We start from the raw sequence: 26982 nt of genomic DNA, 5'->3' as shown, positions 1-26982 counted from the left end.
TTGAAATAATAGGTTTATTATAAAACAGAAACATTTTTAAAAAAATCAAGAGTCAACTTCACAGCGTTTCCAACATACACATAAAAAAGTGAGAATAGTACACCTGCTGGATTTAATAATTTGGGATTTGTTGAAAGGGTTTTGGATAGAGTGAGTTTCACTGAACAGAATAATATGAGGCTGAGGTCTTCAGCAGAAGACAGCAATGCAAACAGAGACAATGGCAAACTTCACTTCATGAGTGACCCCAAACATGCAAAAACCTGGCAGTGACTGCCCTCTGCTGCCCAGGCTTGGCATTGACACCAAACTACTTTAATTCCACAAGAACTTATTGGTGTCCTCATATAAATATTGATCACTCACATTGTAAATGACATGTTGTGCAGAACCTTAGTCTGACCTCACCTGCATTTAGTTTTGTGCACTGTACCTTAGGAAGGATATATTAGCCTTCAATGTGCTGCAGTGCAGATTCACCAGATTGACTTCAGAGGGTTAGACATTAGGCCTGTTACATAAATTAGCTTGTACTCCCTTCAGTACCAAGAGATTGAGGGGGCTAATGTGATTCAGATGTTTAAAATGATAAAATAATTCAACAGTAAAGGTAGGGAGAAACTATTTGCTTTGGTGGGACAATTGAGAATGAGGATTCATAATGTTAAAATGAGAGTTAGACCGCTTTTCCACACACAGGGTTGTAAAATCAGGGAGCTTTCACGCCCAGATGGCTATGGTTGCTGGACCTACTGGAGCTTTCAATGCCGAGAGTTTTGTTAGACAAGGGTACCGCGAGATCAGGTAAGTAAATGGAATTCAAGTACAGGCCATTCATAGTTTAACTAAAACATAAGAACTTAAGAAATAGGAGCAAGATTAGAACATGTGGTGCCTCAACCCTGCTCTTCTATTCAATATGATTGTGGATGAACTTCTACATCAACTCCATTTTCCCACCCTGTCCTCATATTCCTTAATTTCTAAAGTTAATCAATCTCAGATTTAAATATTATCAACCAACCATCTATGACCCTCTGGTGTTGAGAGTTCCAAAAGTTCAGAGTTCTTTGAATAAAGAAATTCCTCATCTCAGTTGACCCTTTATCCTGAAACATGGCCTTGTAGTTGTCTATTCCCCAGCCAGAGGAAATGGCCTCTCAGCATCTACTCAGTCAAACCCTGAAAGAATTCTATGCATTTCAGAGAGGTGATCAATTGGGCGGCATATTGGCACAGTGGTTAGCACTGCTGCCTCGTAGCACCAGGGACCTTGGTTCAATTCCGGCCTCAGGTCACCGTCTGCGTGTGTTTCCTTTCAGGTGCGCCGGTTTCCTTCCACAGTTCAAAGGTTAGTTGGTTAGGTTGATTGACAATGATAAATTGCCCCCTAGTGTCAGGGGATTAGTAGGATAAAAACATGGGGTTAATTGGATATGGTCTGGGTGGGATTGTTGTCGGTACATGCTCGATGGGCGGAATGGCCTCCTTCTGCACTGTAGGGATCCTATCATTGGATTGAAGATTGTCTGACTGATAGAAAGCAGAAGGTTGGGATATATGGGTCATTCTCTTGGCGATCTGTAACTAGTGGGGTCCTGCAGGGTTCAGTTGATCTATAAGCAGGAACATGGTATAACATAGTGAACTTTGCTGATGACACTACGATAGGTGGGAAAGCAGGCAGTGATGAAGAGATAAAAAGATTACAAATGGATATTGACAGACTAGGGGAATGGGCCAGAATCTGGCAGATGGAGTTTAATGGATAAATGCAAGGTTATACATTTTGGCCAGAAAAATAAAAGAGCAAATTAGTATTTAAATAGGAAACAGTTTCAAAAGGCATCTGTGCAGAGGGATCTGGGTGTCCTTGTGCATGAGTCTCAGAAAGGGGGTTTGCAGGTGCAGAATGTTATTAGGAAGGCAACTAGAACTTGGCATTTCTTGCAAACAGTCCAGAATACAAAAGTGGAGAAGTGTTGTTACAATTCTATAAGGCATTGGTGAGGCCACACTTGGAAGTATTGTGTTCAGTTTTGGTCACCTTCTTTGAAGAAGGATGTGCTGGTGCTGGAAGCAGTTCAGAAGAGGTTCACTGGATTCCAGGTTTGAAGGGGCTGTTGTATGAGGAGCGGTTGAGTAGCTTGGGCTTGTACTTGGAGTACAGGAGAATGAGGGGGAATTTGATTGAGGTATATAAAATATTCAACAGGATTGATGAAGTAAAGGCTAATTGAATCTTCCCCCTTTTAGAACAGTCTAGGACACGAGGCCATAACTGTAGAGTGAGAGCAGGGAGGTTCAAGACAAAGAGGAGAAGACATTACTTCTCACAGGGGATTGTGAATTTATGGAACTGATTGCCCCAGAGTGCAGTGGATGCAGGATCAATCAATAGATTTAAGAAAAAGACAGATAAACAGTTAATCAAAAGTGGGATAAGGAGCTATGGGGAAAAGGCAGGGAAATGGAGTTAGGATGAGATGGGGATCAGCCATGATCATATAGAATGGCGGAGCAGGCTCAGAGGGCTGAATTACCTACTCTAGCTCCTGATCCCTATTATTTCACATTCTCCTAAACTCCAAAGAATGCATGCTCAATCTCTCCTCAAAACAGAAGAGATTCCCAGGAATTGATTGAGTGAACTTTTGTTGCACATATTCCAAGGCATTTCTTTAGCTAATGGAATTGTGGAACAGGCTGAATGCCTATTTCGCTTCCTATGATGCAGTGAAAGTACAGAGGCTGGGGATTCCTGGGAAGACTCAAAAATGTAATTGTGCTACTTCCTGAAGTGGCATCAGCATTCCCCACTGGCATCAAAGCTTGAAAGTGGGCATTTTCTGCATCATGCTGTGCTGCATGTGGTAAGATGGGATAAGCATACAATGAGCAAAGTGCCCTGAAGGCAACATGGAAAGTGGAAGGCTAACAAAAGGAAAACAAATAAACATCCGGTCCCAGGAAAAGTAACAAGAGACCAAGAAAAGGACAATCCCCTGCTAAAATAAAATTAGTCTTGATAGTTTTAAAGCTAGTAGTAACTCCTGTGGGAAGATAAATCACACCTGACCATTAACCTCAATTTTGGATTAACTTAGGGACAAAGAAGGTTCCCAAATAGTAGGTTACTCAATCGACCGAGTACAGCAGCACGTTTGATTGTCCAGCAGTGATATAGGTGACAGTAAATTACATACTTTAACAATGCACTGATCCACTGTGACTCTAATTTAGACTTGGTGAAGAAATACACTAATCCACTAGCAAAGCAAATAAAAGCACTAACTTTGTCAAAAATTAGGACCGGAAGCAACTGGCACATGTATCCTTAGGCACCAAATATAATTTTTAGCATACTCAGTGAAGCATAACCTCCTTCCTCTATCACACAATTTCCCTTGCACCAGCGAAAGCTTGGAAAAATTACTCTCTAAAAAGCACTGAATCTTCTAACATACAAGTCGCAGATCTGAAGGCTGAATGTTAATTTTGATCTAAAGACTAATTTTGATCTGTAATTCTGCTGCTGGGACCCAGGGTCACAGGTTGAGATTCGCTTCTGGGAATTGATGTGTTAAATGCCAGGGAACAGGTAAAATTTCTTCATCAGCGTGCCTCGCTCCTTCACAGGTAGTTGTCTGGTAAAGCTCTGGAATTCCTGCTGGACCTGAAGGGGGAGACGTCACACAGTTGCAGTTACCAACTAAAATTAACAGCAATAGTTTTCAACAGAGCTAACCAAACTTTGGGTGGGCTTCCCTGCTGCTTAGCATGGCATCATAATATAGTCCTCATTTCAAACACTTTCCTATTCCTAATAGTAATACTGGTGCAATAATAGAAAATGCTGGAAAACCTCAGCAGTACAATGAGCAAGGTGCCTTTAATGGCAGAATGGAAAGTTGAAAGCTTACAAAGGGAAAACAAATAAATTTGGATGATCCAGACGTGAAATGTTGGCTCTATTCTCTCTCCACAGATGCTGTCAGACCTGCACAAATGTTCCAGCATTTTTGTTTTTGTTTCAGCATCCGCAGTAATTTGCTTTTATTTTAGAAATACTGGTGCCCTTTTCCCAAACCTTCGCCACCTTTTAATATTTTATTCTAGGTTGTTCATACTTCTTCATTCATACTTTGCCACACACTGCACTTCCCCTACTGTAACTCTCACATTGCTGTTTAAATCTTCATGGATGGAGAATAAGACTGAAGTCACATTTCTCAGTGACTGTAAGGAAGACCAGACAAGTGAAATACTGCACAATTAGCTCTGTCTGGGTGTCCCAGACATGACCCACATGAGAAAACTTCCAATTTTTAAAAAATAATAATTTAACTGAAGCTGTCACTCACTGAAAAACTACTTTTGAAGAGACAAAGTTCCATATAACACACGTAATGGATGGCAGTATTGCAGTCAAGGGCAGACAGGTTCTTACAGTGATAAGGTGAAAGTTATGTGTCAATAATGCAGTGTATGGAATCATTCCTGCTGGCAGTCAGGGAACCTCCTGATTTCCTGTATAGCCACTGCACCCAAGTTCACAATTATCCATTTGTGGAACACAGGGATAACGCAACTCACTAAATATTAACTTGTATTACCATTTAATGACAGGTGGTGACTCACAATAAGTTGGACCACTTTATCAGCAAACTCAGGCATTAAGATTCCAGTGTTAGACTTTGGAGGGTTCAGATTTGAATACTGGACTCTGGACACAGTGTGGTGTAAAGATAATTTCTTTAATGATCTCTTCTTTTCTGGTATTCAGGAAAGGTTGGGTAGGGAGTGGTGGTTGAAGGTTCACATATTTGATTTTCCTCCTCAGATTGCTCTCTCTGTCTCTGCAACCCTGTCAGTGGTTGTGAGATGATGTGAGAAACGCAGAGGCAAGTCCCGTTATATCCCACATATGAAGGAAAACTCTTACAGCCTTTCTGGCAAATTATCAGACAACAGCACTGGCAGAGTCTCTGAAGCAAAGATCTGTCCATGCTCCAGGGTGGAGGGTTGGCAAAGGGGATCTCTTCAATCGCTGCAATAGTTGTCTTGTTGCCTTACCTTGAAGAAAATCTCCTCGATGTCAAATTTCGATGCATTTTGCCTCATTACCTCGACTAACTTCTGGATAAATATGCTTCCTGCTTCAACATGCCTAAGAGATACATTTTCTGCAAAATGAAAAGGACAATAGTGTTAGTGAAGGATTCCTGTCACCCATAAGAGAGGAAGCAAAGCTGCCACCACATTCGACTGACATCTGAATTGTGCCACTTTCTAGCTGCCGTTCAGATTACTGGGGAATTAGTCGACCCTGTAGATTTAACATTACTGCTTGTGGCTTTGACTAGTACATCTGCCACACCTGCTGCAATGTACTGTATCCAAAATCCATCTGCTGGAAGCTGGAATTGCGTGCAAACTGGACATTTTTTTCTCAGCCCAGGGAATATGGTAAAGGGAGGAAAAAAATGAATAATTACAAACTCTTTGAAATGCAATATGTGGTTATATGGGTGCTCACACAAATCACAATCTTAAATTCATTGTAATTATTGAACAGTATTTCTGGCACCCTTGCTCTCAACCCTGCATATAAAACACCAGGATTAAATACCAGGAACTTGCCTCAACAAGAATATACTGCATGTCAATATGGGTGTCCAGGAGGGATTGTCAACCTCAGAAACAAAAGATGAACAACCTCAGGCCAGTTCAGAAACTTGAAAGTAACATGTTATCTTTATCATCTGCTAGCTCTCATAAGAACATAAGAAATAGGAGCAGGAGTAGGCCATCTAGCCCTTCGAGCCTGCCCCGCCATTCAATAAGATCATGGCTGATCTGAAGTGGCTCAGTTCCACTTTCCAGCTTTCTTCCCATAGCCCTTAATTCCCTTGTCTGTCAAAAACCTATCTACCCATGACTTAAATATATTTAGCGAGGTAGCCTCCACCACTTCAACGGGCAGAGAATTCCAGAGATTCACCACCCCTTGAGTGAAGAAGTTCCTCCTCAACTCTGATCTAAACTGCCACCCCCCCCCCTTATCTTGAGGCTGTGTCCTCTAGTCTTGCTATCCTTTCTAAGCGGGAAGAGTCTCTTTACCTCTACCCTATCCATCCCCTTCATTATCTTATACGTCTCTATAAGATCCCCCCTCATCCTTCTAAACTCCAACAAGTACAGACCCAGTCTATTTAGTCTCTCTTCATAGTCCAACCCCCTCACCTCCGGTATCAGCCTAGTGAATCTCCTCTGCACTCCCTCCATGGCCAACATATCCTTCCGCGAGTGCGGCGACCAAAACTGTACACAGTACTCCAGCTGCGGCCTCACCAGTACCCTGTACAGTTGCAGCAAGACCCCCCTGCTTTTATATTCTATCCCCCTCGCTATAAAGGCCAGCATCCCATTCGCCTTCTTGATCACCTGCTGCACCTGCAGACTGGGTTTTTGCGACTCATGCACAAGGACCCCCAGGTCCCTCTGCACCGTAGCATGCTGCAGCTTTTCACCCTTTAAATAATAATCCCTCCTACTATTATTTCTGCCCAAGTGGATAACCTCACACTTGCTAACATTATACTCCATCTGCCAGGTCCTCGCCCACTCAGCCTATCCAGATCACTCTGCAGACTTTCCACACCCTCCACGCAATTTGTTTTTCCACTCACCTTCATGTCATCAGCAAATTTCGTCACCCTACACTCAGCCCCCTCCTCCAGATCATCTACATAAATGGTAAACAGTTGAGGTCCCAGCACCGATCCCTGCGGCACTCCACTAGTCACCAACTGCCAACCAGAATAGCACCCATTGATTCCAACTCTCTGCTTCCTATTAGACAGTCAATCCTCTATCCACGCTAACACCTCACCCCCAACTCCGTGCACCCTAACCTTCTGTAGCAAGCTTTAGTGAGGCACCTTATCAAACACCTTTTCGAAATTTAAAAACACCACATCCACCGGTTCCCCTCTGTCCACCGCACTAGTCACATCCTCATAGAAATCCAATAAATTCGTCAAACACAACTTCCCCTTAACGAATCCGTGCTGCATCTGCTTGATCAAGCCATTATTTTCTAGGTGCCTTGCTATTTCATCTTTGATGACGGATTCAAGCATTTTTCCAACTACAGACGCAATTCCAGCTTCCAGCAGATGGATTTTGGATACAGTACATTGCAGCAGGTGTGGCAGATGTACTAGTCAAAGCCACAAGCAGTAATGTTAAATCTACAGGGTCGACTAATTCCCCAGTAATCTGAACGGCAGCTAGAAAGTGGCACAATTCAGATGTCAGTTGAATGTGGTGGCAGCTTTGCCGCGGTAAACTGGCCAGATTGTAGTGAAGCAGGCAATGTTTAGGGCACCTTTTCTTGCTCCTTCCTTATTCTACGGAGGTGAGCAGTGTGTTCCTGAAGAGAACTGCTCAGCCGCCCAGGTAGATGCCAAGTTCCACTGCTGCTTCGGTCAGCGGAAAACGACCATTAGACCTGAGCCGCCTGCGTGCAGGTCCGTGACTACAGTGTATCCACACCTGTTGCTTCGTCGCTCACCCATCGCCACTGGACTTCAAGGGTTGAACAGGACACTAAAGATGATTATGGTCGTGTCGAAACTAACGCTTGATTTGGATTAAAGTGAGGGAGAGTTGCGCAGTGTTAGCCTCACTCTCTCTTCCCAATTCCCATCTAGATCAGTGGCAATGCAAGAGTCAAGATGGCTGGAGGTGGGACTAGGCGCAGTAGATGACCAGGACATCTTGTGTGTCTTGTCTTGCTCTTCGCGTTCCACGTCGCTTGCAGAGACCGCCTTCTTGACCGTTGGACCTTCCATTGGTCTCTTCCACTCAATCCGCCGGACTCTGTCTTCACATGCTGGGATAGACATCTACCTATCTCACCAAGGGTTGAGACCCGTTGGCTACCCTCACTTGGTTTAGCCGGCTTGTTGAGGCCGTTGCCTGGGGTGTGGCCACTGTCACATGCAAACAGCTACAGGGAGCCACAGGTGAGAGCTGAGTGCCAGCTGGGGACAAAGTATGGACAAACCGTCCTGAAAGGACGTGACATGTTCCCCCACCAAAGGTATTACCCCTCCCTGACACCCCATTCACTGCCCAAGGAAGGTAAGGCATATCCCTCTAAATATATTTGAAATTTCTTCCTGATCTAGAAAAAAATTAATCACTCCCAGACTATTAACTTATCATTATAATTAAACTAAACAGCTCCATCTCATAAAAAAAGACTTGTATTTCTACATATTTAACTGTCTCAAAGCATAACAGAGCCCTTTACAGCCAATTAAATACTTTAAAGTGTAGTCACTATTGTAATATAGAAAACACAGCAGCTAATTTACACACCATAAGGTCCCACAAACAGCAACGAGATAAATGTCCAATTAAACAGTTTTAGTGATGTTCAAATCATGCCTTGAGAGGGAGGACAGGATCTCAGATTAACATACTTTCCAAAAGGCAGCACGCCCTCAATACTATGCTCATAGTGTCAGCATATATTTAATGCTCAAGGCCAAATCATCTGTCAGTGAAATAAGCAAAATACTGCGGATGTTAGAATCTGAAGAAAGAACAGACTATGCTGGAAAAATTCAGCAGGTCTGAAGCATTTATTAGGAGAGAAAGCAGAATTAACTTTTAGAGTTCTTTGACCCTTCATCATAACTGACACGAGGGAGAATGTGCAAGAACTTTAAGAAATTGAAACCAAAAATTGCACCTTTCAGAACAAAAGATAGATGATGTGGTGTTGCTTCATGCTTTTGTCTAGACCTAGAAAAATTACTTCCAATTTCCACCCCTCCCTCATTTTCACATGTGCATCTCTGACACTTCACTTCTCTTCCTTGACCTCTCTGTCTCCATTTCTGGTGACAGACTGATAAACTTACTGATTCCCACTGCAACGTCAACTAAAACTCCTCACATCCTACTTCCTGCAAGGACTCCATCCTATTCTCTCAGTTTCTGCACCTCCAATGCATCTGTTCTGATGATGACACCCTTTCAGAACGTGCTTCTGATATTTTTGCCTTTTTCCTTAACTAAGGTTTCCTCCCAGTACAGTTAACAGGGCATCCAACCAGATTTGACCGACCTCCCACATGTCTGCCCTCACCCCTTCCCCTCCCTCCCTTCTCCTGGAACCATGATTGAGTCACCCTTCACTTATCATCCCTTTAGCCTCTGCATTCAAAAGCATCATCCTCTGACACCGCCCCCCCCGCCAGCATTCTATAGGGACACTCCCTCGGTGACACCCTGGTAAACTTCTCCATCACTTCCAACTTCCCATCCTCTTCTTTTACAATCACAAAAGCTGCAACACCTGCCCCTTTACCTCCTCCCTCCTCACTGTTTAACACTCCTTTCAGGTGAAGCAGTGTTTCACCTGCACTTCCTTCAGTTTGGTTTATTGTATTTGCTGCTCCCAATGTGGTGGTCTCTACACTGGGGAGACTGAACACAGACTGGTGACCGCTTTGAGAAACATCTTTGCTCAGTCCCCAAGCATGACTGCCTGTTGTGTACTATTTTAACCCAGCACCTTGCTCTCATGTCCACATGTCTGTCCTTGGCCTGCTGCAATGTTTCACTGAAATTGGCGCAAACTGGAGTAGCAGCATCTCATCTTCCGATTGGTCACATTGCAGCCCTCAGGACTTTAGATTTCGACATTTCTCCTCCATTTTAAACCACCATTTTTCTTAATATTTCATATGTGTCTTCCCTCCCCCACCGCCCCAAACACACACACACACACACACACACACACACACGACCATCTTTTGCTCTTGAAGTTGCTATTTTTTGTTGCAATTTCTTAAAGTTCTTGCATATTTTCCCTCCCTTCAGTTCTGACAAAGAGTCAAAGGTCTAGAAAGGTTAACTCTGTTTTCTCTCCTAATAGGTGCTGCCAGATCATGTGTAAATAAGCTGATTGAGGGATAACCATTGGCTGGGGAGAACCCACTGACTTTTCTTTAAAAGAGTGCCATGCGACTTTTAAAACTGACTTGAGAGGTTCAGCATCATGTCCTTGCTACAGGTCTAACCTTATGGTATGGGTCTCCTCCCTCCCTTTCTCTCCAAGTAATAGATACATTTCAATCTCAAAAACAGCTGCTGGAAATCAAGGCATATCATGAATAAATATGAGCAAATCTCAGCCTTTCACTGAATCAATTTCTCAGATCCTTATCATTTCTCTTGGAAAATTGCTATTGCTCTCTGACCTCTGATGTCTCTCCCAGATTGTTAGTGCCTTAAGAACTTGAATTTATTTGGCAACTTTAGTGTAATAAATTGCCCAAACATACTTAACAGGAACATTATGAAACAAAATATGGCACCAACGACTTAAGGAGATATTGGGGCAGGTAACCAAAAGGTTAAAGAGAAGGTTTTATGGAGTATCTTAAAAGAAGTAGGCCAAGTAGAGAGGTCCAGGGTGGGATTTCCCGGGCTTAAAGCTTTGGTGGCTGAAGATACCAATGACACAGCAAATAACATCAAGGTTGAATTAGAAGAATGCAGGTATCTTCGGGAGGAGAAGATTATCGAAATTGAGAGGTTTGAGGCCACAAAAGGATTTGGAAACAAGAATGATGATTTTAAAATCAGGATCTTGTGTATTTGGGAGCCAATGTAGGTCAGTAGTGACAGTGGTGATGGATGAATGGGGCTGGTTGGACAGAAGTTTGGACAACATCAAGTTTATGATGGGTAGAAGATGGAAAGTCAGTCAGGAGTGTGTTGGAATAGTAAAGTCTCGAGGTAACAAATACAAACATGAAGGTTTCAGCAGCAGATAAACTGAGACAGGGACAGAGTAAGGAGGTATTAAAGAAGTACGAACAGTGGGATTTGTGCTTGTATGGGGTAAGTGGTTATTGTGGGGTCAAATTTGACACCAAGATTACGAACAGCCTGTTGCCAGGAAGAAGTGGATGGATATTGAGTAAAGCTTGTGGCAGGGAATTAAAGGACCACAATTTTGGTCTTCCCAATATATGGTTCAAGGAAGTTTCTACTTAGCCAGTGCTGAGTGCTCCGACAGTTTAGAGACAGCGGAGAGGTTCAGAGAACTGGTGTAGAGATAGAGCTGTGTGTCCTCAGAATACAGGTATATAGGAATATAGAAAAACAATCCTATATTTTCTTAACAACTGCACCAAATTAGGCTACTCTCAGGAATGAACTGCCAGCTATGCCACTGAGAAGCAGAACTTGTTCATATTAGTAATGTGCAGTTACCTGGGGTAGTAGAACAGAAACAGATAAAATCACTTTCTTTGTGAACCTGGTAAAAAGGGCCATCTTCTTCATAATCCTCGCTGGGTGCTGGGATTGCAGAATCACTGACATAGACATAACCCTTGTTTGCTGCAAAGAAACCACACAAATTACTCAAGGATGTTAACCCACTTCAACTGAACATCATCCAACTGATGACTGAGTAGGTCAATTATTATTCTTCCACTCAACGACAGTAAGTTGCTTACTGAATAACACATCAGTCGCAGTTCTCGTGTGATAATTTGACTGATTACCTTTCCTTGCCTCCATTTGATTGATGTGTCCATGAATATCAAAGAAAGTGTGGAATATTTGCAAAGGAAGCAATATTTTTGAACTCATAGCAATGAAATTCTAATCAACAGTCAACACAAAGCAGACTCTTTCTGAAATGAAAAGCACTGTGGACTTGGAGGTCAGTACTATGATTGCCATCTGAGACAAAAAAAAAATGAAGTACCAGGAATTCAAGCTTATCTCTGGATAGCATGACAATCTGAAACAAAGCTTTATACTGCCAGTCACTTTCAATTCAACACATCAGAGGACATAAAATTTATCAACAAAATATCTGAAATCTGGAGATTTGGAGAGGTAGTGGTGTATTGGTACTGTCACTGGATTAGTATTCCAGAGAAATGCTCCAGGAACCCAGGTTCGAATCCTACCAAGGCAGAAGGTGAAATTTGAATTCAATAAAAACTTCTCTTCTCAATAACACACTTTGGGGCTGCTATTCTTTTTCAAATATGCTACTTAATCTATTTGTTGTTTTATACCCCATCTGATTGTGTACCCATCAGCATATGTGCAGATTGTACAAGTTTTTAGAAGAACACTCACTTCCGCGGCAGGCCTGGATGATGATAATTTTGGGTTTTCCTCTCAGTCCTCTGCAGTTCTTGTTGTTTAAAATATTGAAGATATTGTCAATGTGGAAAGTATCTTCTGTCGTTATATTGTGGCGTTTGCCACAGATCTTATCTCGGAGTCCATGGGACATGAGAACAACAAAGGTGCTGTCAGACTGCATGTGTTCCTCTCGATTTGAAAATGCTTTCAGCGCTTCCTCCATTTCCTGAAACACAGTTCATGGTACATCAATGCATTTGAACAGGGTTTTTGCACCCCAAATTCAAATGGGTCCAATTTACGATAAAGGTACAAATACAAGTTCAAATATATGATAATAATTAATTTTTAAGAACTCATGCAATTCATATATATGACTTTTATAGTGTACTAGCCGTAATGTGAATTTCTGTGCTATATGGAATTCTGACAGGACGTTTGGTAGGCGAATTGCAAGAATAATCCAGTTTAAAATTCAATGTCAAAAGTTAGTCAATTGTACGTATCATACTGTTCTGTATCTGGGTAGCAAGATTCTATGTGATGCAGTTTTTCACAATTAGAAAGGTAATGTCTTTAACAGTCTACAGTATGGGAAGGTAGAATTTATGTAACAAAGGTGTATGCAATGACTATCTTAAGTACTTGGTTACCCAAAGTGGGACAATGATCAGATGTCCCAGAGAGAAGTGCTGTCTATGGATATTTGGTCCATGAGGTAACACCGTGGTGGAAGGTACAGCTACTTGTTCTGAAGAAGAGGGTCTCAATTTAGCTGTCATATCTATTGAATTGGACTTTCCAATGTCATATTTGCTCATGGATAGTATTTTCCAATTATATTTGGTTTGTGCAATGAAGCACTGCAATACTGACAAATGGGATAATTTTTGACTGTTTGGCATGAAGTGTTTTTTTCTCCAGGAGATAGTCGAGTTCAGTAGAGTCCTCACTACCTGAATGAAACTAATATGATGCTGTGGAGCAATTCGTTTTACATGTAAAACATTTTTATCTATTCTGGGGAGCACAGATTTTCTTTTAAATCATGAAGTTAACTCAACACAATTCAAAGGGAAAATAAAATAATTAACCCTGAGCTAGTATGGTTAGCAAATTCACTTTAACAGACAATGTAATTCAGTCATCGAAGAATTGAAATGGCCTATTCTGGCCTACATCTGAGAGAAGAAAAGAAAGGATATTGTGGAACACAGTCAAGTCAAATACAGAGGGGAATTTATTATGAACACTGAACTGAGTAGAACATTTCAAACATTAAACTTTACCTCTGCTGTTAAATTGTTGTGCGTTTCCACTTGGTATCCAAAGCCATTCAACAATTTCTGCATTTGTTTTTCATCTACCTCGGCACCTCTCCTCTTCATATTAGGTTCCTCAAACTCAATATTATTAATCAACAAAGCCAAACGTTTTCTGGCCTGTTTTGGCAATGTCATGTATACCTAGAAAAAAAGGTTATAGCTGTTATTTTTGCTATTACTCATGTTCAATTACTCAAAGACATTGGAATGCTAGCTACATCACAATCCAATAAGTAACCCAATCTAAAATTGAGGCAATTCAGTCACAAATCTCAAATATCCAACAGATTTAGATCCATAATTTAAAGCATCCATTATATCCAATCACATATGTCAAACACCTGAGTAGTCCAACTATAAATTCCAGATATTGAACCAGTCACATAAACCAAACATCTAATCAACCCAGTCACACACCCCAAGCAATGACCAATTATGTCATACATCCCCAACACCTAACCAATCAATGCATACTTTTCTGAAACCCAACCAATCAAGAGGCACATTTTAGACAACGAAGAGACAAATTTCAGACATCTAACCAATCACAACACACATTTCAGACACCTAACCAATCAAGACACACATTCCAGCCATCTAACCAATCAAGACACACATTCCAGACATCGAATCAATCAAGGCACACATTTCAGATACCTAACCAATCAAGACACTGATCTATCCTGTGATGCATCCCAAATATGGAATCAATCCAGTCACATTACCCACACTTGCAATTTCAGGATTTCCTCCCAATGTGCTAGCAAAAAACTCAAAATCAGAAGGATCGAAGTTGTATAATAGTCTTCATAAAGTCACTTGTAAGAAGTCTCACAACACTCGATTAAAGTCCAACAGGTTTATTTGGAATCACAAGCTTTTGGAGCACTGCTCCTTCCTCAGGTGAGTGAGGTTTATTTGGAATCACAAACTTTTGGAGCACTGCTCCTTCCTCACTCACCTGAGGAAGGAGCAGTGCCAGGAAAGCTTGTGATTCCAAATAAACCTGTTGGACTTTAACCTGGTGTTGTGAGACTTCTTACTGTGCCCACCCCAGTCCAACACCAGCATATCCACATTAAAGCCATTTGGACGGAGGACAGATTAGTTTTTTTGTGTTTCATTAAATCACATAAACTACAGCACAGAAGGTAGCATCTGTACTGGCGGTAACTCAATCGCAGCAACCGCTTGACTCCCATTTCTTGTCCTTTTTCTGTCTTCCTTTGTGGTCTTTCTTTTCAAAGGCTATTCTTTCTGCCTGAATAACCGAATGTAATAAAGCATTTTTTGGGGTTTTTTTTACCTTGTATGTAGATTGTGTATGTGTCTCTTAGGTATTTAATGATTGGCTTTGTCCAGAAAGACTAAAATCTATGTAGCATCTGAAAAGCCATGAGTTTCAGCGCACCCACGATCTACTTTTTTTATTAATGGATCATGGGCATCACTAGCTTGCTAGAATTTATTGCCCATCCCTAGTTGCCTGAGGGCAGTTGAGAGTCAACCATATTGTTGTCGCTCTGGAGTCCCATGTAGATCAGAACATGTAAGCTCAGCAGATTTCCTTCCCTAAAGGACATCAGTGAACGAGATGGGTTTTTCTGACAATTGACAATAGTTTCACAATCATCAGTAGGCTTCTAATTGCAGATTTTTATTATTGAATTCCAATTCCGCCATCTGCCAAAGCGGGAATCGAATCAGGTTTCCCAGAACATTAGCTGAGTTTTTGGATTAACAGTCTAGCAATGATACTACTGGGCCATTACCTCCTATAAACTTTTGGGCAGTAGAAATGAGCAAGTTAGCATGCTGAGTGAAACAGAGGCAATGCCCTGTCCCCAGAAGCAATTTCATACAGTCCAAAGGTGTGCAGGTTAGGTGGATTGGCCATGCTAAATTGCCCCTTAGTGTTCAAAGATGTGTAGGTTAGGTGGATTAGCCATGGTAAATCTGTGGTGTCAAGGGGATTGGGGGAGGGGTGGGGTGATGGTGTTGTTTGCAAGTCTTATTGATTAAATAGCTGAGGTACATTTCAGCCTCACCTCCCACAAATCATACTTCACCAAAATGTCTCAGGATTTTCAAACTAAGTAGGAAAGGCTTTATCCAAGGGATGGACATCCAATGCTATCTTCTGGGTCTCCTACCTGCCTCATTCATTCCCATCTTTCCCTAATCATGGACCAAATCTGAAGTATTTAACCTAAGTGGTGTCACTGTCTCCTGGAAACTTGCTCCCTCCCTGAAGCTTGGACTACAGCTCACCAATTCTAAGCTGACGTTACTTGCGCTGCGGGCACTTATTGCAGAAATGGTTGTTGTGGATCTCACTGATGTGTCCCGATTCTCACATGCTACAGCTGCAATACACTGCCCACTCTACCATCTCTATTGTATTTTATTTATCTAATTAAGTTTTTCAGGTTTGAATTTTGACCCAACTATACTTATAGTTTCTAATTTTGATAATAACCTTGTTCAATGTTGTTAAATTTGTATACTTTAGGTCTTGAGTAGGACTTAACCTAGTCCTAATTAAACCTCTATTTGTTTGTTTTATCAGTTCTAACATGATACTAGTACAAGCAGAGGCAAGATGAGCCCAATGGACTCTTCTGTGTGGAAACTCTTATATATGGGATTTGATTTTAACTCACCTGGAATCCATTCGCTTTGATCAAATTAAAATCACGCCCTATGGTTCTAAAGAGGCAAAGCAACTCAGTGTCACGGGATGCTTTAATGTTACTTAAAAGACTGAAAAGATTGAGTATGTGGACGTTAAAAAAGAGGATGTGTTGGAACTTTTAAATTCTATCAAGATGGATAAATCGCCAGGACCAGATGGGATGTACCCCAGGTTGCTGTAGGAGGTGAGGGAAGTGATTGCAGAGCCCCTGGTGATGATCTTTGTGTCGTCGATGGAGACGGGAGAGGTTCCGGAGGATTGCGGATGTGGTTCCTATTTTCAAGAAAGGGAACAGGGATAGCCCGGGAAATTACCGACCGGTGAGTCTGACCTCAGTGGTTGGTGAGTTGATGGAGAGGATTCTGAGGGACAAGATTTATGAGCATTTAGAGAAGTTTAGAAAAATTAGAAATTGTCAGCATGGCTTTGTCAAAAGCAGGTCGTGCCTTACGAGCCTAGTTGAGTTCTTTGAAAATGTGACTGAACACATTGATGAAGGAAGAGCGGTGGACGTGGTTTACATGGATTTCAGCAAGGTGTTTGATAAGGTCCCCCACGCAAGACTTCTTGAGAAGGTAAGAGGGCATGGTATCCAAGGGGCTTTGGCCTTGTGGATCCAGAACTAGCTTGCCTGCAGGAGGCAGAGAGTGGTTGTGGATGGGCCTTTTTCTGCATGGAGGTCAGTCACCAGTGGAGTGCCCCAGGGATCTGTTGTAGGACCTTTGCTGTTTGTCATTTTCATAAATGACATGGGTTAGTAAGTTCGCCGATGATATGAAGGTTGGTGGTGTTGTAGATAGTCTGGAGGGATGTCAGAAGTTGCAGGGTGACATAGATAGGATGTAAGACTGGGCGGAGAAGTGGCAGATGGACTTCAACACAGATAAATGCGTAGTGTTCCATTTTGGCAGGACCAATGGGATGAAGGAGTACAATATCAAAGGCAGGAGTCTTAGCAGTGTAGAGGATCAGAAGGATCTTGGGGTCCGGGTCCATAGGACGCTCAAATCGGCCTCGCAGGTGGAGGATGTGGTCAAGAAGGCATATGGTGTACTGGCCTTCATTAATCGAGGGATTGATTTTAGGAGTCGGGAGGTAATGCTGCAACTTTATAAGACCCTTGTCAGACCCCACTTGGAGTGCTATGCGCAATTCTGGTCGCCTCACTACAGGAAGGATGTGGAAGCTATTGAGAGGGTGCAGAGGAGATTTACAAGGATGTTGCCTGGATTGGGAAGCATGCCTTATGAAGATATGTTGAGGGAGCGAGGTCTCTTCTCCCTGGAGAGACGAAGGTTGAGAGGCGACCTAATAGAGGTTTATAAAATGTTGAGAGGAATAGATAGGGTGGATTCTCAGAGGCTATTTCCCAGGGCTGAAATGGTCACTACGAGAGGACACAGGTTTAAGGTGCAGGGAAGCAAGTACAGAGGAGGTGTTAGGAGTAAGTTTTTCACTCACAGGGTGGTGAGTGAGTGGAATCGGCTGCCATCGGTGGTGGTAGAGGAGAACTCACTGGGGTCTTTTAAAAGACTTCTGGATGAGTATATAGGATTTAATGGGATTGGGAGTTACAGGTAGTTCTATGGCTTGGTAGGTATGGATGTGATCAGCGCAACTTGAGGGCCGAAGGGCCTGTTTGTGCTGTAGTGTTCTATGTTCCACTGTACAATGGAGATTTACCTCAATCATCAAACAGGACTGGGTCCAAGCACTCTTTAATTTGTTTTCATTAAGCTCAGGAGCCAATTCCCAAATTGTGCGGCCTTCAGTAATCAACTCCAGCACGTTTAAGCGCCTCACTGTCTACAACATTATACAAGCTCAGGATGTCAGTACATACCTCACTCTTCTTCTGGGAAATTGCATCATAGTCCTGCTGTGTGCATGGAGTTATCCACTCCTCAGACAAAGCCATGTCTGATACTGCTGGAGTGGAAGTGGTTGGGATTGATGCAACGCCTGTAGAGCACAGAAATGGAATGAGAGATTCTGTTTTTCTGCAATTTCCAACAGGCAGTACACGTACACAAAGCATGATTCAGCGATTGTTTCAAATGGAATATATTAATATCAGCACTGTATTTGCAATTCTAATAGATTTTGTACAAATAAATCTGCTGATGGATATCTTGATAGATGTGTAATTTACACATGCAGATTTTGTGGCTCATTAGGTAGTGCACTTGCTTCTAAGCCAGAAGCTGTGGGCTTCAGACCAGGACTATGGAAGGAAATATCATGATGACAATTAGCCTCTTAATCCTTCCAACATGCCCAAGAGCGCGGAGATCCTGGTCGGTCATGCTTGACGTGGAGTGGTCCCCCTCAAGCTTTAACTGCATGTTGCTCTCTAAACAGAGAGACGCTTACTGGTTGCTCATGGACTCAGGCTAATTATAAATAAAATGCACTGTGACTCACTCAGTTGTTTAACTTATACAGTTGACACGTAGAGGGCTTTATCTCATTAACGGTCATAATCCAATGCAAACGCACAATACGTGGAAGGAGAAAATTTAGCAACATGTACAAGAGATTTACAACAGTGTGCTGCAGGAAAGGTAGTAGTACTTTGGACAGAACTCACTGTAATGAGGATTATGAGTGGAAGAGACAAGCAACTGCAGTGGGGCAAACACCATCAGAGATCAACAACTCAAAAGGTCCAGGACCTGAAACTAGTCATGTTCTGCAGGGATTAGTGCTGGGACCTCTGCTGTTTGTAATACATGCATAATTGACTTGGAAGAAAACATAGCTGGTGTGATTAGCAAGTTTGCGGTTGATAGGGTGGAAAATTGGGTGGAGAAATGGCAGATGGAATTTAATCAGGACAAATGTGAGGTGATGCATTTTGGTAGATCCAATTCGGGTGGGAGCTATAAGATAAATGGCAGACCCATCAGGAGCATAAAAACACAGAGAAATCTGGGAGTACAGGTTCCTTAAAAGTGGCAGCATAGGTGAAAAGGTGGTGAAGAAAGCATATGGCATGCTTGCCTTCATCGGACAGGGCATTGAGTATAAAATTTGGCAAACTATGTTACAGTTAAATAAAACCTTGTTTAGACCACATTTGGAATACTGTATCCAATTTTGGTCACTACACTATCAGAAGGAAGTGGAGGGTTTGGAGGGAGTACAGAAAAGATTTACCAGGATATTGCCTGGTATGGAGGGATTAGCTATGAGGAGAGATTGAATAAACTGAGATTGTTCTCCCCGGAAAGACGGAGGTTGAGGGGCGACCTGACAGAAGTTTATAAAATTATGAGAGGTATGGATAAGGTGAACAGTTGGAAGCTTTTTCCCAGGGCAGAAATGACAATTGCAAGGGGCACACAAGTTCAAGATAAGGGGGGAAATGTTACTGGAGATGTGTGGAGAAAGCTTTTTTACACAGAGTGGTTTTGGCCTGGAATGCACTGCCAAGTGAGGTGGTTGAGGCAGTTACATTAGTGACATTTAAAACTTATCTGGATAGACACATGAACAGACAGATAATGGAGGGATATAAGCAGTTGGTCTCGATAGGACGTGATCGGCACATGCTTGAAGAGCCAAAGGGCCTGTTCCTGTGCTGTATTGTTTTTTGTTCTTTCTTTGAGAGATTATTGTTGGTGATGACTGACTACTAGATGTGTCAAGATTTAGGAGTGACCAGTGGCTGCATGGGACACAGTCTAGGGGTGACATGAAAACTGGATGAGTCAAGGCCCGATGGGGAGAAAGTGGTAGACAGGTCCTGGCCTGGGAGCGACTGGTTACTCGACATGTCAAGGACTGAGACTGGCCATCTACTGGACATGTCAAAGACTGGAAGTGACTGCATGCTGGACAAGTAATGGCTTGGTGGACAGGTCATGGCCAGCAAGTAATCAAGTGCTGGAAGGATTGGGGGTGGAATGCTGCCTGCTAAGGGCTGCAGAATGCAGAATGGTCAGATTTTTAAATCAGGCATTAATCCAGTCAATGTGGTTTTATTCTGCTGCTTCGTTATTTGTACACAGTGCATAGAAGTTCCTTAAAAAGAATTAAATACAAATTAAATCAATTGATCTGTCCGACTCATGAGACCTGGTGTGATAATAATACAAGTTTTAAGATTTCAGTTCCTATGAGTAATATGCACTCAGTTACTTTCCAAGTTTACTAGTTGTTCTCAATGGGTGTGACAATATGCAGATTCTTACTTTTTAAGAAAATTGAATAAAAAGTGGCATTAAATTATCAGACCAGCCCCATGATGGGGGGGGGGGGGGGGGGGCGGTGTGGAGAGAGATGGGGGGGAGAGAGAGAGAGAGAGATGAACAATAGATTTACTATCTAGAGACAGCTAGAAAACATCACACCACTGCTGATATTTTTCCCACAACACCAGGCTAAAGTCCAACAGGTTCATTTAGTAGCACAAGCCACTAGCTTTCGGAGTGTTGCCCCTTCATCCACTCACCTGATCACACAGCCCCCTTCATTTGGGGAGAGTACAAGAACATAGGCCCCCTGATTTGGGGACAGTGCGAGCACACAGATCCCCTGGTTTGGGGACAGTGCGAGCACACAGACACCCTGGTTTGGGGACAGTGCGAATACACAGACCTTCTGGTTTGGGGACAGTGCGAGCACACAGACACCCTGGTTTGGGGACAGTGCGAGTACACAGATCTTCTGATTTGGGGACAGTGCGAGTACACAGACACCTGGTTTGGGGACAGTGTGTGCACAGAGAGCCCCTGCTTTGGGGATAGATAGTGTAAGCACACGGTTCCTCGGTGGGTTCAATGCACCTTCCGTTGTTACATGATAGCAACCTCTTCCACTTCAGAATGCTTTGCTGACACTTGGTCACCGCTCCTGCATTCATTATATTTTTCTGTCACTTACTTTTCACCAGACAGAGGTCCAATTTTCTGCACAGTTCTTTATCTGCTTCAATTAGACTCTCAATGAATTTTTCACTGGCTCTAGCTCCCTTTCTGGAAACAGTGTCCACAAGACTTCTGGCTTTGTTTTTCGTTGTTAAGTTTGCCTGGAGTATATCTTCAGATTCGGAGGTATTGATCACACCTGCCCCTTGCATTTCATCCACCAGATCAGCAATGACACCACTGCTGAGACCATTCAGTAATTCTGTTCTCAGCCGCTTCAGTCTCTGGTCTGAAATGAAGACAATAAACTTAATTGTTTGTTCTTCTACTTGCAGATGACTTCAATACCGGTGGGTTGGATACAAGTTTAAAGAGTCATTGCTGGAATATTACAAAACTTTTGCTTACCTTACACAACCAGTGAATTAAGTATTATCTGTAACACTGTAGTACAGGATCAGTGAGTGGAGGATTTATATAATGTTATTGTGCAGAATCAGTGAACAGAGCATTTGTAAAGTGTTGTTGCACAAGGGGCTGTGAATGGAATATAACTAATTTTATTAATATGTGGGTTCAGGGAACAGATTATTACCAATAGTATTACTGTGCAGCTTCAATGAGCAGCTTATTACAGATTATTACTAAGAATGCAGGTGGCTGTGTGTATAGTATGGTGTATGTCCATAGTAATGCCGTATTTTTTAAGAATATACTCTCCACAGAATATCCCAGCCACCAGAGCAGAAATTCGGGTGCACATTTTCTGAGCACTGAAGGAGTACATGCCTGAGTTTCCAATAGGACACCAAACATTGATGCCAGACATTACACTTTATAAAACAAAAATGAACAAAATGTTATCTCTGGATAATGGAACAAAATAATAAATAATAAAGGGAACTTCAACATAGTGGTTACGACACTAGACTAATGGCCCAAATACATGGTAGTGGGGAATTTAAATTCAATAAATACAATATGGAGAAAAAGTTAATATTAGTAATGGTGACCATTAAACTATCAGATCGTTAAGCACATTCAGCTGGTTGATTAATGTTCTTCATGGAAGGAAATCTGCCAATCTTACCCAGTCCATCCATGTGTAGCTCCAGACTCGTGGTAGATGATCCTTAGTAACTGTCTGAAATAGCCTAGCAAGTTGTTTAGTTGTATTCAGGAAGGTGACTCACCATTGCCTTCTCAATGGCAATAGGATTGAACAATAAATGCTGATGATGTCAGCTACATTTCATCCCTTAACTAAAGAGGATGAAACTTAGAGAACCTTAAAAAAAATCAATGGAGTTTAGCAAATTATGCTAAAGTCTTAAATCGTGAGTGAATGAGAAAGAATAACCAAAATGTTTTGTTAATCAACATGACAGAAAAATCATAAAATGTAGACAACCATTAAACTAAAATGGAGCCTGTACATAGTTTTTGTTTTGTGATTAACATTAACCAGAATAAGTCAGCACAAAACAGAGGACAACAAAACAGAGAGCAACACAACACCTTTATAAAGGAGCTTCCAGCTTATTGCTTGTTGGGACGTGTAATATTTCACCAAAAAAAAGGATAGCCCCAACATCACTAAAGGTTTATCTGAAATGCTGATTAGACAGAGGCATGTTGTAAAGGAGGATATTACCCATTCATCTGATTTGACACTCACTGCTCGCAACCAGCCTCTAGTCACAATGTTGATTCCATTTTTTGGCACTGACTTTGGAGTATCAAGGCTGTATTTTGCAGGCCATATCCCCTCTCACATAGCAAGTACCTTAGTCATGCTCCTTTGCTTGGGACTTCTGCTGAGCTCCAAATTTCCAAGTTTACTCTATTTTTCTCTATGTATAAATATCTCTGAGAAAGTTATGCTTTGCTAACAAGTTGTAACTGGGATTTGAATAGCATACGAAGTCAGAACTTCTGCTGAATAAATTTTTTGCCCTAAAAAGCTAATTTTATATTCACGCAATACCAAATTTTTCAACTGATAAAAGTTCGATAAATCTTTAAAAGTAATTTTTTGGAGTTTGTTAATGATATTTCAGCTTCTAATTTACATATCCCATTCTTTATTTTGTTCCTAAAACAAATTTCGAAAGTGAAGGATAATCAGGAGATTTTAAATACTGGTCTGTAGCCTGGGAATTCCTGCTTGATGACACCATTGTTACTGGATGGCCAGAAATCCCCTTGACTCCAGATTCAACTTAACATGGGGAAAGGGGGAGTCCACACATCAGAGATAATCAGATCATTGTGGATAGCTTACTTCTAGCACTACTACTTTGCTGCTGACCTCAAAATCCAAGTCTTTGTTTTAAGTAATTAACTAACACAACTTGGCCTTTTCTTTGATTTGATCCCTGCATGTGATCCCCTCTAACCCACTCCTTTAACATGATTCTCTCCGACCTGCTCACAGTAATTATTTCACCCATCTTCAGAAAATCCTTTTGGACCTCCTTTCCCAATACAAATAATCCAGGTCTAAACTAAACAATCTCTTTAAACACAATAAATCTCCTTCATTTATTCACTTAATGAGAATCCTTTGGATCCAAACACATAAACACAATTTATATTAATGCACGTGGACTATTAATGTAGCTGGCAAATTATGAAAAGGACAATCATATTTCAAAGGCAGTTCAGAGAAAAAGTTTCTAAATTTGAGAGGGAACTTTCTCCGGATTAATGATGATACCTGACATTGAAGGAAATGATAAAATTGAATATTTTTTTCAATGTTCTATGACTTTGCTCTTTATATCATATTTCCTCCATGAACAGACTTGAGGTTTATTTATTTAAAACCAACAAATCCAAAAGGAAGAAAAAGGACATGAGTGAACCAGATGGATTTTTAATGACAAGCAAATATGGTTTCACAGTCATCATTAAGACTTTTTAAATCGGAGCTGCATTCACACCCGGAGACTGACCCAATGAATAAAAACCTACAGAAAACTTTCAAAATGAGTTCTCTACCTCAGATCACTCTTGCACAAGATCTTTCACAGCAGTGTTGAATTAGTTCCCCTCTAAACCACTCTCTCTGAGATCCCCTTAGATTTACTCACTCAATGTAAACTCCTCAGACTCTACGCCACAGTTTGGAATTGTTTTATTCTCATGGAAATAGTGACAAAAGCAGTTTTTCAATATTTCAATTTGAGCAGAAAATGCCTCAAAAGGATTAGTTTCCTGTGACAGTTCCATTCTAAGTGACGCATGAAATATTTACAATTCCCTCCCACAACCATTGCAGATAATTTCCTGGTTATCATCTTCCACACCACAGGTCTCTGTATTTGACAGATTATTCTTGTTATTTCTGCTACCTTCAGTTGATTAACAAGGGTTGCGGGGGGGGGGGGGGGGAGTTGAAATGTTATTCAGGGTAGGCAGGAATATGGGATTGAGATAACAATCAAATCAGCCATGATCTTTATTGAATGGTGGAGCAGGGTCAAGAGGCCGAGTGGCCTACTCCTGCTCCTATCCTGTATGTATCGCAATTCCATCATCAAACACAGCTTTTCCTTCCCCTTCCCGTATTTTTTCTCCCCCTTTGCTTCCCCTCCCTCCTCTTTTCTCAATTTTACCTCTCTCCCACCCATTCCTACCCCTCCCCATTTTCATCTGTCACAGCTTACTCTCTGATTTCAGCTTCTCTGTTGTTTGGCCATTCACACCTTATATTCTGTCTATGGATTGCTATGGAATGCATCCGAGGGTTCTGAAAGAAATGGCGGAGGTGATAGCGGATGCCTTGGTGGCTATTTTCCAAACGTCGCTGATGAAAAGGGAAAGAAGTCCCTCTTCCTGACGAAGAGGGAAACCTCGAAAGCTTGTGAGTATTATCAAATAAATCGGTTGGACTAAAACCTGGTGTTGTCAGACTTTTTATTGAAATAAGACTCATTGACGTTTTGTGGTTAGACTCTGCTGGTCTTCAGGCTGAATGGCAAATCACGCCTTTGTTCTGTCCCTGTTCACACAGGAACCCCGTGGAGGACACCACTTTTTAATTTTTAATAACCACTTCGCTTTGCAAAGGCTCGCAGACCGTCAGGGAGCAAATGTGAGCGGTATAAACAACCAGCAATGGCCAGGAGGTGAGGGCCATTCCTTACAGCCAGTGTCTCAGTGCGAAGCGGGTCCGGCTCTCCCAGTGATGCAGTAAGAGGAGCACAAGTGGACAAAGAGGCTGATCGGTGAGCACTCACTCACTCACACACACACACACATTTACCTGCTGCCTCCATCCTGCCTCCTCACCCGCTCTATAGGGAATCCTGATCGCTCAGCCCGCCTTTCCGGTCCCAGCCAACTTTCGATTTGGCTTCATTTCTGATTGGACAGAAGTTTCAACTGGGCGCCAGGTAGGAAATGGCAGGAGACCAGATTCCTCCCGGAAAAGAGGCAGTAAGCAGCTTCCGCACTGGACTGGCGGGGCGGGGAGGGTGACAGGATGGGGGTGAGGGACTGAGTCCTGGTCCCCTGGCCGCTCGGCGCTGAGCGGGAGGCCGGAGCGGGGGCTGTCCTCCACATCATCCACTCGGCTCTTGTTGTAACCCCCACTCTGCCTACAGTGTGCCCCAGCCCGCCACCACCTCCGCGCCCCAGCCCGCCACCACCCCCGCGCCCCAGTCCACCACCGCCCCCGCGCCCCAGTCCACCACCACCCCCGCGCCCCAGTCCGCCACCGCCCCCGCGCCCCAGCCCGCCACCACCCCCGCGCCCCAGCCCACCACCACCCCCGCGCCCCAGCCCACCACCACCCCCGCGCCCCAGGCCACCACCACCCCCGCGCCCCAGGCCACCACCACCCCCGCGCCCCAGCCGGCCACCACCACCCCCGCGCCCCAGCCGGCCACCACCCCCGCGCCCCAGCCGGCCACCACCCCCGCGCCCCAGCCGGCCACCACCCCCGCGCCCTAGGCCACCACCACCGCCCCCGCGCCCCAGCCGGCCACCACCCCCGCGCCCCAGCCGGCCACCACCCCCGCGCCCTAGGCCACCACCACCCCCGCGCCCCAGTCCACCACCACCCCCGCGCCCCAGCCGGCCACCACCACCCCCGCGCCCCAGCCGGCCACCACCACCCCCGCGCCCCAGCCGGCCACCACCCCCGCGCCCTAGGCCACCACCACCCCCGCGCCCCAGCCCACCACCACCGCCCCCGCGCCCCAGCCCACCACCACCGCCCCCGCGCCCCAGCCGACCACCACCGCCCCCGCGCCCCAGCCGGCCACCACCCCCGCGCCCCAGGCCACCACCACCCCCGCGCCCCAGTCCACCACCACCCCCGCGCCCCAGCCGGCCACCACCCCCGCGCCCTAGGCCACCACCACCCCCGCGCCCTAGGCCACCACCACCCCCGCGCCCCAGTCCACCACCACCCCCGCGCCCCAGCCGGCCACCACCCCCGCGCCCCAGTCCACCACCACCCCCGCGCCCCAGGCCACCACCACCCCCGCGCCCCAGTCCACCACCACCCCCGCGCCCCAGCCGGCCACCACCACCCCCGCGCCCCAGTCCACCACCACCCCCGCGCCCCAGTCCACCACCACCCCCGCGCCCCAGTCCACCACCACCCCCGCGCCCCAGTCCACCACCACCCCCGCGCCCCAGTCCACCACCACCCCCGCGCCCCAGTCCACCACCACCCCCGCGCCCCAGTCCACCACCACCCCCGCGCCCCAGCCGGCCACCACCACCCCCGCGCCCCAGCCCACCACCACCCCCGCGCCCCAGCCCACCACCGCCCCCGCGCCCCAGCCCACCAGTGTGTCCTCTTAGCCCCCGACCATTCATCCTACTCGCCAGTGGTGCTGTAGCGCCCACCCTGCTCGCTAGTGTGCTGTAGCGCCCA

At 44.0% G+C, this 26982-nt stretch overlaps 1 protein-coding gene across 1 annotated transcript; it reads right to left on the bottom strand.

The window, feature by feature from the left end:
* Positions 1-25512, bottom strand: caspa (caspase a). The gene is made up of 8 exons (XM_080210624.1): positions 25360-25512; positions 21106-21378; positions 18062-18180; positions 13488-13664; positions 12190-12424; positions 11305-11433; positions 5077-5186; positions 1-3676 (listed from the first exon to the last, which is right to left on the bottom strand). Exons 1-8 carry the CDS (start codon positions 25370-25372, stop codon positions 3584-3586), a joined length of 1149 nt encoding a protein of 382 aa, XP_080066750.1. The 5' UTR covers positions 25373-25512; the 3' UTR covers positions 1-3583.
* Between the last annotated feature and the right edge of the window lie 1470 nt (positions 25513-26982).

The sequence above is a fragment of the Carcharhinus amblyrhynchos genome, chromosome 23 (genome assembly GCF_965287045.1).
Source record: "Carcharhinus amblyrhynchos chromosome 23, sCarAmb.v2.hapA, whole genome shotgun sequence".
NCBI lineage: Eukaryota > Metazoa > Chordata > Chondrichthyes > Carcharhiniformes > Carcharhinidae > Carcharhinus > Carcharhinus amblyrhynchos.
The sequence above is the reverse complement of the archived record's forward strand: the minus strand, read 5'-3'. Positions and strand labels throughout refer to the sequence as shown.

Coding starts and splice junctions, on each gene's coding strand:
- caspa (XM_080210624.1), bottom strand. Junction 13,665..18,061: donor TTTCCCAGAAGAAGAGTGAG/GTATGTACTGAC, acceptor CTTTTTTTCTAG/GTATACATGACATTGCCAAA. Junction 12,425..13,487: donor ACAACAATTTAACAGCAGAG/GTAAAGTTTAAT, acceptor ACTGTGTTTCAG/GAAATGGAGGAAGCGCTGAA.